Below are 12,602 nucleotides of genomic sequence, written 5' to 3' on the forward strand. Positions count from 1 at the left end.
GCGTGGTTCAGAAATCTTTCAGGTTTGCTTTGTATCAGGTGAATTTTTAAGCCCAAGTTACATGTTTGCCTGGATCCTATTTTGAAAGGCCAGTTGATAAGCAGCTGCAAAGCGCATTTGAGTAACACAAAGGAACTCATGGCTTGCTCAGGCTCATGACTGCAATTGCCTTGGGAAAAAAAAATCACAATGTGTGTGCCCTATGCTTTTTCCTTTTGGATTGAATTGATAAACATGAATTCCTCACCTCTTCTTGAGTTGTGCCTCAGTAACATCTTCACTGGTCATGATTCTGAGTGCGGCCAGAAACTCCTGTATTGTCAGATGAATGAAGCAGTAGGCGGGCCCAAGCATCCCATCCTCATGTCTCAGCTCCACCTAACGACATATGGAGAGGGAAGTGCTCAGTACACAAAACACTAGAAACATGTTTTTGTTTATTTTTACCATGAAACAGATTGACCAGTTAAATCCAAATGAGAGCTATGATCTATTATTGATTTCATGTAGCTGAAAGGGAGCAAAAGGGTTAAAGAATGCAATGAGAGAAATTGAGACATGGATTGTGCAAAAGTGGGTGCAACTCATCAACAACATTAGCGTGATGTTCCTCATATTTTGTACACACGGTGTTATCTTCAGGACTGACTTAGCTATGAGAGCAGTCCAGCCCTGATGGAAAACCCAAGATGAAAAACACTGAGGAACTTCCTGGTTCATGACTAGAACACACATGCACACACACAACCAGGTTTTACCTGTGAGAACAGTCCTGTCCTAGTGGAGAACTGGAGAACATCCTGAGGAATTTCTTGTTCCTTGAAGAGAATCTTGCTTTCCTCTAAACCTCTCCAGGCCAGCTGACTCAGCGCACACACCACAGACCGATACCGACTCAGAGTAGTCAGTAAAGACACTGGACTGGATGCAGGCAGAAACAGAAATTGTAAATTCAACTTGCATTTGATCATCATTTAATGAATTGCAACATTTGCTACATTTAAGCCTTACATTATAAAGTTAATGTGAAAATTAAAATTCAATTGAAATTGAAAGCTAACTGATGCGTACAATTAAAAAACGTTTATGATTATGAGTATTTCTCAGGTGGGTTCATTAAATAAAAAGTGCACTTTGGAAATAATTTGTTTTGTGTTGTGTAAAACATTTTCATGTTGACCTACACTCACTTATATTGTACAAACCAGTAGCAATACTACCATGCTTATGTTGAGTTGTAGCCCCTATTGCACAATCTACTTCCCAATTGCCCCAAGGCTTAAAAGTCTTTCTTGAGGGTTTCTTGTATCTTCACTTGATCAGTCTATTTTGTGGAAAAAAAGTAGGTGTTCCTAATGTTTTGTACACACTTTGTGGCTGGTGTAAATTGGTATGGCCTCTACCTCTGTGGAGGAGCTGTGGTCTTCGGCCTATCATCTGTGGCTCTTCCTCCTCCTCTGTTCAGAAACGCCCCAAGAACAGTGAGGTAGACCTGGGTAAGGGAGGGGGGTATGTGGGGTGACGAAGACAGAGAGCCTCTGACATTTGTCCCATCCCTCGTTATGTCTTCATTTCCTCCTCCTCTTCCTTGTTCTCCCGTTCTTTCTTGAGTCCCTCCTCCACTGCCCTCTCCCCCTCTTCCTCCTCCTTCTCTTTCTCTAGATCGCTCTCCTCTCCCTCCTCCTCTCCCTTCCAGCAGTAAGTGTTCCAGATAGACGCAGCAGATGTTGCAGAGTGCAGGGAGGGAGGACATGGCGAGGAGGTGTCGGCTAGAAAGGAGGAGATCCACTGCCTGCTCCCCAAGAGCCTTGTTTGTCGTGTGACCTTTAAAGTTTAAATGTAGGTTAGTTCAGTGCTATTTCACTAAAAATAAATAGATTCTGGGGAAACAAAACTAATTTATGGCAATTATACATGCAAATTTAGTAACATTTGCCCTATTTAAATGGAACTCATCTACTACTCATCTGCCTGTGGTGTCTTAATAAGTTTATCTTTCCTTCAGGTACTTGGAAAGGCAACAATATAACAATACAGCCAGTGGCTTTTAGATATCAGTTTCTCTAGAACACAAACCAAGTTAATGAAGACAACAAGCAACCAACAAAACAGCACAACATGTAGTCTATTAATAGTCAAAATGCAGATTTTGATAAAGCTATTGTAAAAAAGAAAACTAGCCATTGAACTGCATTTACAGAAACTGCAGTGCACATTGCACCTGAAAATACTGTCTCTCTAAATTAAGTAGAATAAAATAACAAATACTACAAAATAAATATGAATAGATGCAAGTTTTCACCTTTTATCCCAAAGTAGCTCTCAACGTACTCCTTGATCTCATGTCGCTCCCACCTCAGCAGCTCCACCACATTATCTGCCATGCCTTCCAAATCCATGACATCGCGTAGACGGCAGGTGACCACCACAGTGCATCCTGGGAGAATCTGACGACTTAACAACCCTGAGATGAGCTCCGCAACGGGCAGCAGTATTTGTGGGTCTAACAATTCTCTGTTTCTCTGTGTCTCTATTCTGGTGATCTTACTATGAAACTCATCATAGCCATCCAGCACCCAACAGCTTTGCTCTGGGTTGGAAAGGAGGTAATCCAAAACGGCACTCTGTCCAAACACAGGATATAATGTGAGTAGAGTGTAAGAATGACAAAGACACTGTGGCAATAGACCTACTTGAATTAAAGATACAAAATAGTGGGTATAATATACTTGTTACAGGGGTTGTTGTATTCACCGTCATATTTAAAGCTGCAAAAAGGAGTTTTCTTTCAACGTAGCGTGACACAATTGCTACTTTCATGTTTAACATATCGGGAAAGTCCTGCTTTAGCAAGCTACTGTATCTTTCCTATCTCCGATTGCATACCTTCTCACTGTCGTCTGCCTGTGGAGGGAGGTAGTACTGGAATAGCAGCTCAGACAGAGAGAGAGGGCGGGACAGTAGGTTCAGCTGACGAAACTCTAGAAGGACGAAGAGGTAGGATGAAGGGATGGGGCCCTGGATGACAGGAGGGAGGGAGGGAGGGGGAGAGACAGAGAGGGAGATAAGGTGGGATGAAGGTAGGAAAGAGGAACATGAAGAGGAAAGAAGGAATCAAGGAGGGAAGGGTAAAAAATATGAAAACATTCTAATATATAATTCTAATATTTAATAAAAACTAGTAATTCAACCAAATTCTGTTGATGACACACTAAATAAAAGATGAGACATAAAAGAGAAATGCGGACTCACCAGGCCTTGTGCCCAGTGTTGTCCTAGACAGGACATCAGCAGAGTTTTCCCTGATCCAGCCTGGCCCAAGAGAACTGTAACCTGTCCTGCAGATCCCTGGAGGAAGGACTCCAATGTCACTCTGGACTCCATAGATCCATAATCTCCATCAGAGTCTGAATATTTATTTATATATATATTTTAGTCAGCAAAGTGTGAGCATTATACAGCAGACCTTAATAAAGCTTGTGCAGAAAACATTGAACATACAAAAAATGTATGGGCATCAATAAGACAAATGAACCAGTTTTTCCTTAGCTTCTGAAAAGGGTCAAAGGACTCAACAAAAGACTCCAATGAGCATGCCCCCATGTTGAGCACTTTTGTATATTGTGTTGTGAGCATTTTTGTGTAATTTTTTGTATATTCTCGTTAATAAGGATTTTATCTGTCAAGATTTATGAGCTCTAATGAGCTCCACTTTTGTATGATTACAGAATCTTAGCTGGGCTAAGATGATGCTTCTGCTCTCACTGAGGCGACACCGCCAAACATTTTTTCACTTTCACCAGCCTAGGCTTCAGCTCATAGTGGGGGCTAACAAATTTAGTTTTACAGGCTAGTTTCAAATGCTCTCTTTCTCTGTTGCTATTGGGATTCCAGGTCATCAAATGTACCTGTGATGTACCCCAGGGGTCTATTCTGGATCCAGTCCTTTTTCCCATGCTATCCTTGAGCCACATAATTTGCAAACAAAATATTAGAGTCCATTGTTACGCCGATGATACCGAGCTGTACCTCTCAATCATAGGTTTCACTCTCACCACTGTTGTCTCCTCCGCAGTACAGTATTAACAGTTAGAATTCAATGTTAAATTAACAACAAAAATCTTCAGCAATGTAGTGGGAAATTCATTGTATTAAAATTCTTGCTACATCTTTGGTGGTAAGCGCTTATTGCTGTGTCTTTGCACTGCATTTCCCAGAAATCACTTCAAATCAAACAGTGTTTCCAGTTCTGTGACGTCTTTTTCCTTGGGTTTTCTGTTTACGTCTGGTGGCGCTCTTTTCTTTGTCTGTTCAGTCATGGTGGCTATCACTACTCATGCTCACTACCCAGTTCTTCTTCTATTTATTCAAAACAAACACATCACTTCCTGTGTGCCAGAATCACTATAGTGTCACATCAATCGGCAATAGAGAGTAACAAAACGGACATTTATTTATATGAAAATGTCACAGATAAGACTTTTTGAGGACCTGCAAACATCCTGTCATTGGGGTCTTCACTCCACATGGTGGGAGTGCAAGGAAGCCATACTAACCTGGTGTTCTGTTCCCTCTGTCTCCTGGCCCAGGGGTTTGATCAGGCCTCTCCCGTCCTCTGTTCATGTGTCTTGGGCTGACCCATACATCCTCCAGCTGGACGTCCCTCACCAGGCGCTCTTTCAATCGCTTCCACCTCCTCAGCAGCAACCTCCTCACTGCAATGCTGCAGTGCTCCCAGTGGTCTGGGTGTGGGGTAGGGGGAGGGGACGGTCAGTAAACACTATCCACTGAGTTCAGTATATCACTAATAGCGTGCATGCTATTAGAATATTCTAAAATTACATGTGTATTTTTCTTTGTCAACAATTGAAGCACTGTGTTTATTTGAAGACAACTTAAAGGGATAGTTTTGTTGAGTTGTTGAGATTGAGCTGTTTTTCCTACCCACCCAGAGTCAGACAAACTTATGGATGCCTTTTTTATGTCTCTGCATGCAGTTTGAAGGAACAGTTAGCTTAGCTCAATTGCTGCAAGTCTACAGGATCGAGTAGCAGCTCATCTCAAAAGTAGGGAAATAGATCTGGTTAGTATATTCTGGCTCAAATAAACAGCACTGAAACATACTTGTATTCCTCACAGTCCGACATGATTAGACTATGGACATTTTCGATCACAAACATAGATGGCTATGTGGCTAGCTAGATAGCTCCCTACAGTTTTGAGTTTACAAAACTGTGCTTTCGCGAGAAGAGAGCGGAGAAACCTGATGGTACATTCAAGACAACTGGGAACTGGGAAACTTCACACTTAGAATTTCCTACTTCCTACCACAGAGCATTCAAATGGTTGAGGTGGGAACCATGGAAGTATTATATTGGTGGGAATCTGAGTTCAGAGAAGAGACCCAAGTTTCTGAGGTAGGAAGTTTCCCAGCTAGTCGAATTAGTCAAATTAACAATTTTATAAATACGGTAATTACAATGTATAGCTTTGTTAGACCAGCCATCCATCTTTGGAGAAGTTAAAAGGTCTACTCCCCTAATTTTGAGATGAGTTGCTACTTGATAGCCTAGACTTCCAGAAAATTAAGCTAAGCTAACCGTTCCTATTCCTTCAAAATGCACACAGAGACATAAAAAAGGCATCCATGGGTTTCTCTGACTCTAAGTAGGAAAAATAACCACATTTTCCAAAAAACAAACTATCATTTTAATAGAAAGGACTGTAGCTGAAGATATACTTGAAAAATTCTTTTGAATGTAGAAACATCAACATTGGTTTTGTAGCTTACAAAGATTTCAGTGGCTACCTTTACATGCACAGAAAATTCTGTTCTTAACCCAGTGACTCGAGTAGCCTTTCTTTGGTTCAACACATGTAAACATCATATCTGGGTTAGAATAACCTTGTTAAATTCATACTCTGATTATGAGAACCTGATTAAGATGCCTGGCTTACTCCCATAACAAACAGGTTACTGTAGCATGTAAATAACTTACTGCTTTCACTTTTGGTTTTCGCTGTCTGAGCAAACTCACAGTGTTATGGGTACATTTTGATATCAACACAAAACATTACTATTGGGATCATCATTTTTTTTTCCAGTGTACTGTATTAAAAGTAACCTACTATTGCTCAGTCAAAGAGGCACAGGTAGACAGGAATATTCTGTTAATTGTTCATTCTTGGATGTATGTGCATGTAAATGTAGCCACAGGGTAATAAAGTGCTGTGCCTACCAATGCGCAGGCGCTTGCTGGCTTCCTGCTCTGAGGGTGGCGAAGGAGATTTCTCAGCTGTTAGACTGGGGCTGCTGCTTTCAACACCATCTACAGTGCAGAAAAAAACATAGAAGGAAATACTGGGGAATACCAGAATATAACAAAAAGAGGAGTGCTGCATGAATCTTGCATATTTTTCCACTGGAATAACTACTATAGTTAGACTATCAATGTTGGCTTCAAAATCATCTGCAGAGACAGAAACAAATCATAAGGAAACACAGGGGAATCCCAGAGTGAAACAAAAGAAAAAATGTTATAAGACTGGATAAAACATGCTGATCATTGTTGGCCAATTTGTGTGGCAAGAACACTTCTGTCTTTCTCTTTCACTCTTTCACTTTAGTTTGTCACTGATGCATTTTGGACCTTTGACTCAAAACCAAATGTTGATAATAAAAAGGAAACATCTTTCACTAAAACTCAGATATATTTTCAGCTTGGAAAGTGCAGCACTTGAGAATTCTGTTGGAAAAACGTTTTAAGGTTTTTTATTACGCCCTTGCAAAAGCAACATCAGGGAAGTGGTGGTAGTTGTTGGAGACTATGTGGGATAAATGACGCCAATCACTTTTCTGGAATTGCCAGGTTATTGTGCCTTATTGGCAGGAAATTCATAAACATATTAATAATGTCTTTGGAGTCGACATTCCTTTTAGATGTGATACTGTATACATGGGTGACATCTCATTTGAAGGGTGGAATGTCAATGATAAAAAACTGGTACAAATACTTCAAATCAGAACTACCCACCATTGATGAATGGATAGAAATAATATATGAAATATATATTATGGAAAGGTTGTCATTTTCCCTCAAAGTCCAAAAAGGAATGTTTTTCCGGATTTGAACCAAGTGGACTGAGTACATTAAACCTATAAGGTCAGACTTTAGCTGACTTGATAGAATAAATGAGTGAGAATATAATGTGATTTATATTATTTCATTACATCTAACAGCTCGCTCTTTATTAATTTTCTCTTTTTTTCCCCCTTCAACCCTTCGTAGTATCTAAGGCAAAAGCTTCCCATGTTCAACTGTAAATAATCAAAGCTAATGTTATAAAAGAAAACCTCTGGAAGAGCTAGGCTGTAAAATGGTTATCAAACGTACTGCAACATTTTTTGTTTTAAATGTGCATAATGCTATGTGAATCTACTTGCAGTAATACTGATACTATGTAAAAAGATGAATGTGAAATGAATGCTTTTCCAAAATAAAAAATGTCAAAAAAGGAAGCACTTGCCTGTCACTAAGTATGTCAGCTCATGAGTTTCAGGCTTACTAATTAGGCTACTAGAGAGATGATATCGAAAAACAATAAGACTGAGGTAAAGAAATGTAGACCAAGGAACTTTACAGTTTTATGAGAAACAGTACACAAGCATAAAGGTCATGAATGAAAAAGGCATTATTTCAGTCACCAATCAGCAGGAACTGGTGATTGTGACTGAATCAGGATGGAGAACATTATGAAAAACAAAAGTATTATGGAATAGTGTCCTTGAAGCAAAATTAAAGTTGATTAATTTTTGGACTCACTACACCCGACTAGTAAGCTGAACATTTAGTGGCTATCGGGTTTATTTATAGGGTCATAACAAATAAGACATTGGTCACGGATTTTACGTTTTTTATAAAGCACACTTTTAAACCCAGCACCACCAACAAAAAACACCACTTCACCTCCAGAGCTCCGTACTATAATAAAGTATACTTTATGTACTGTTTCTGCTGAGATGGAACCATACCGTCACTTCCCTTATTCTGTGTTTAATTGTTGTGATGTCTTTCAACTGAGCCACATTTTGTGTTGGTAACAGGGAAATGCTATGCAAATACACCCAAAGCAGCACAAGCTCAACAACAGCTGGGTGCATGGTGGCAGGCAGCCTAAAGGTTAGCGAATTAGAGGAGGGTTGCTGGTTCAAATCCCTGGACTATCTAGTACAATTTGAGTCAGGGAATGTTGTGATATGACATTGCATCACTGTATGAATGCTAAGCAAGACAGTTCTGAGAAAGCATATGCATGCAAAATAAGGGTTAAAAAACAATATAAAGTCTATACAACACACTTGCAAATATATATGCATCTATTCTACGTATGCAAATGCAGGCATGCACACACAAATACATAATCCTTTTTACACACACACACTGGCACTCATATACTCTCATTGTCACACACACAGAGAGACACACACCATACACCATCAGCTACCTGTGTTTGTGAGAGAAGCTGGTTCTCTGGCTGGAGGATGCATGGCATCAACTGGACAGACAGATAGATGCGCTGTTAGCCAGGCGAGCAGACAGACAGACAGAGAGATAGACAGACGGGAATCTTTCTGACTTTTTGGCCTGTCTCTTTGAGAAGCATCAAAAATAATATCACTCTTCATTCATAATATGTTATTAAACAAATCAAAAAGTAATTGTTTCACTTCATGCAGTCTTGAAGTCAGGATGCAAAATGAAATCTGAGCCCGCAATTATTGAACTTAACACTAGACTTACAGATTTGTTAAGATGGATATTTTTGTAGTTTTGTATGTGCCTGACCACTTGAGAGAGAGAATGAGTCTTGGACCGTAGATGATTGGAGACGATATCACATGACACACAGTACAGACACTGCAAAAACTAGCTCATATCCTACTACTATACACCCATGTATAGCGTCATCTCATACTCACTGGTTGGATATCCAGCCACTGATATGAACTTGGACTCCAGGTGCATAGGGATGTTCTCGCACAACATACACATACTCTGCAGAAAGTTCCGGCAAACCGCAGCATTCGCCCTACTTAAGTACTCCAACATGGCTGCGATGCGTTCTGGCGCTGCTGTGGATGTGCCGGCGAGGGCCAGCTGGTCGACGCTCCTCCAAACATCGCCGGGCATCATGTCGCACAACCTCATGATGACTGCAGGTGACTGACGGCTGAGGATGCAGAAGAGTTCGGTGGATTCCTGAGCCAAAACGGAGCACACATCTTCCTCCTCAGGGCCGACCTCCTCCTCCATGGTCAGTCTCCATCAGCTGGGACACACACACACACAGAGAAGCAAGCATGCACCAAGCACAAGTACACACACACACACACACACACAGAGAAGCAAGCATGCACCAAGCACAAGTACACACACACACACATATACAGCTTTAACTAAGTAAATATTAGGCATACCTAATAAAACTACATGGGGTCAGCAGGGCAACAGTTTCATATGGTCTTCCACTTATAGTTACACTTATAGGGAACCACTGGATTTAAGAATTTATATAATTCCTGTCATTTAGGACAATAAGTATGTGAACATAAACACCTCTCTCCCAAAGCATCTTTCTCTATTTCTTTTGCCTAGTTTTTAAATGCAGCAGTTTGTAATGTAGCCAAAGTCACTGCTGGTCTCGCGCTCACCGATTTAAATTCTTTTTTGTAGTTTCTGCAGGTGAAAACTCCTGTCTTCAGTTGATTTGTACTGTGGTACTCTCACTTTTACAGCCTGCAGAATAAACCCTGGTTCATTGAGGAAGACAACATGTAGGCCTATCTCTTTATTATGGGACGATTAAGACAGTAGGCAACCCATATGCATGCCAACAAGCGTGTATTTATTATTTATGATGTCGAGGGCACGAGATATGCCACAATGCCCTTGTTTTGATCAACTCGAGTGCATAAGATACATATCGGATACATAGGCTACATAAGATACATATTTTTCTTTACGTTTTTTAAAGCGTGTTCTCCATTTACTCCTTCAGCAAGTAGCAAACAGATTACACCCGTGATGAGTTATCAAAGTGCTGACAACGCTGCCATGTAAGACGTTATTATTAACAAGAAACAACTGGCATATTGAGAGCTAGCAGGTTATACCATAACATAGTCGATATGCAGACTGAAGGGATGTTATGAAGTATCGGTCGACATCCCTCCAACACCACGTCTCTTGTAAGTGCGTTGGTGGGCTTGTACTGTACTTTTTATGTGTATTCGCGCACTTTTTATGCCACTCATACGCACGTTTTATATCAAGCGCACAAGTTAATAGGCTACTTCGTTACCACGAAATACAGCTTTTCCACACAAGACGGTCACTGCCGAACTCTGCAGGCTATTACACTGCAACTAAACTCATTGGCCCATATTGCCCTGGAATAACTGACTCTGTACAGTCAGACAGCGTATGTTATTCCGCCGACGTCCTTTTGTTAACCTCCTCCCTGCCCACCGGCGAGGAGATAACAAGCATCGCTTCAGCCGCAACGTCGCATGCGTCCCACATACACCGTTTTCATACTACGCTCATACTGTTTATGCGAGTATAACTCTGTCTAGCTCTTATTTAACGGTTAAAAGAGGCTAAGGAATATATAAGCCCACTCACCGTGTTGTCGTAGACTGCATCTCTTCTGCAGCCAGGGTGTCGATTTGTTAAAAAACGAAACCGTGGATAGAGGATAGTTTTAGTTTCGATTTGAGTTTGGCCGAGCATCTCCGCCGACGTTTTTGATCCGAATGTTGCGGGGAGACAGTTGTGTTCCTGTCCAGTGGTTTGACAGTGTTACAGTGGATAGATAGATAGATAGATAGATAGATAGATAGATAGATAGATAGATAGATAGATGTCACAAAAAGATAGGCTATTTAAATACCGTCATTTTTAATATATTTCACAGTATAGTAGGTCTGTTTACAGGTGTACAGAGTTGTGGGCTGACAGTGCAGCTCCCCCTCACAGGAGGAACATTATGCTGACATGACAATACACTTATCAGCAACTGTTGCTGTGGTGGCGGTGGTAGGAGGACGTTATTTTGAAACTCATTGGGTGTTGGTTACATCCTCACATGTGCACCCATAGACTCTGCCAGCGCTGACACACACACAGAGCCAAGCTTGTGTTGAGAATAAACCTCAAGCAAGGAATATTCTATCTACTTTATGTAAACTATGTGTAGCAAGCGTGGAGCACTCACTATTTCTATGCAGGACGTCCCAATCTGATATCCAGAATACAAGCTGACATCAAGGCCAATTCAGGATTTTTTTTTGTATTGTTGTGAATAACGATGAGTCTGATGATTAAAGTTTATTTGCATGAGTGCATTCAGGGAGAGACAGCACCAACAGGGTGAACACCATCTGTCTGCTCTTTCTTTCTAACCTTAGGCGAGGAACTCCCCTTTTATCCTGTTGTTACAGACACAAATAGAAAGTACAGATATTACCATGCATGGTCAGAATAGAAGGGATTTCGGAACGACCGTTTTTCAATAACAGTATGTTTGTCTCCCTCTGGTTGCCTACCTAGTCTACTAACAGGCCTTTAAATGACAGAAGCTTCTAAAACTGCCTTGGGCCCTTTCTCGGCCTCGACAGTGACTTCCTTCTCCCCTTTGTGGACTGTGTCACCTATTTTAATTTAAACATCCTGCAGATGGCACACCAAATGAGTGAAGCTACAGGAAAACATGCAAAGTAAGCAATTCAGCATACTTTAAGTTTTAACACATGGAAAAGTTACATTTGACCAGCTAATGAACCTGAAGCTAATGACCAGCTACTTATTTTCTACTTATTTTCTACTTTTCCCCCTATTTATTTAACAGTATTACTTTACCTATTGATTTGTTCATATTGTTTTGTTCTTTCTAAACCTTTTTTGGGTTTTATTACACTATATTGTAATGATGTATGATTGTTATTAAGGGAGACACTCCATAAGCCCCTTGGGGTTACTTTGGTCTTCCTTGCACATGCTGTTTATGATGTTGGTATACATTATGGATATTTTGTTTGAATTACTCTTTTGTGCTAAATAAAAATTAAAAAATATGACCCCACCCTTTTATTTTTTCTCTGTAGGAGGAGAAAAGACCGCTCGGGGTAGAGAAAATCAACTAAATTCAATAAAGACATCAAACAGAAATCAGTCACCACACAATTCAATTTCCAGTATTCATTTGTCAACATACTGTATGACAAGTCAAATCTGTACATGGATCAGGCTATTACTAATACTAAAAGCTGCTGTAGGCAGGTTTTATGAGACGACATTTTGCCACTGCCTGGGTGGGTAGTGGAGGGAGGGAGGGGAGGGGGACTAAGTGCACCTGTCTCCCTGTTTTCCTTAGGCCTATACTGTGGTTTTAAAGTCAAATTAATTATGGTCTTTAAACTTACGTCATTAATCGTCAAACTCATTAATTCAGTGTTTGATTGAGCACAGATTCTGACAACACACAGTATATAGTGAACTTTTCTCACACTTTCACCAGAACATCACATAATATTGGACATA

The 12,602-nt window shown here is 40.5% G+C and overlaps 1 protein-coding gene across 2 annotated transcripts in view; it reads right to left on the bottom strand.

The window, feature by feature from the left end:
* Nucleotides 1-10,740, bottom strand: part of nlrc5 (NLR family, CARD domain containing 5) — a 36,409-nt gene extending 25,669 nt beyond the window's left edge. Inside the window, exons 1-11 of one of the 2 annotated variants that reach the window (XM_078283044.1) lie at nt 10,686-10,740; nt 8,981-9,330; nt 8,506-8,577; nt 6,240-6,329; nt 4,557-4,742; nt 3,253-3,407; nt 2,887-3,018; nt 2,303-2,624; nt 1,404-1,824; nt 759-921; nt 248-378 (exon numbers count right to left, since the gene is read on the bottom strand). In XM_078283044.1, the coding sequence (XP_078139170.1) occupies nt 248-378; nt 759-921; nt 1,404-1,824; nt 2,303-2,624; nt 2,887-3,018; nt 3,253-3,407; nt 4,557-4,742; nt 6,240-6,329; nt 8,506-8,577; nt 8,981-9,314 (2,006 nt within the window). In that variant the 5' untranslated portion in view covers nt 9,315-9,330; nt 10,686-10,740. The remainder of the gene's footprint in view (nt 1-247; nt 379-758; nt 922-1,403; nt 1,825-2,302; nt 2,625-2,886; nt 3,019-3,252; nt 3,408-4,556; nt 4,743-6,239; nt 6,330-8,505; nt 8,578-8,980; nt 9,331-10,685) is intronic. The other variant, XM_071897811.2, reaches the window with a different exon arrangement.
* Nucleotides 10,741-12,602: the final 1,862 nt, after the last annotated feature.

This window comes from Centroberyx gerrardi, chromosome 4 (assembly GCF_048128805.1).
Source record: "Centroberyx gerrardi isolate f3 chromosome 4, fCenGer3.hap1.cur.20231027, whole genome shotgun sequence".
Classification (NCBI taxonomy): Eukaryota; Metazoa; Chordata; class Actinopteri; order Beryciformes; family Berycidae; genus Centroberyx; species Centroberyx gerrardi.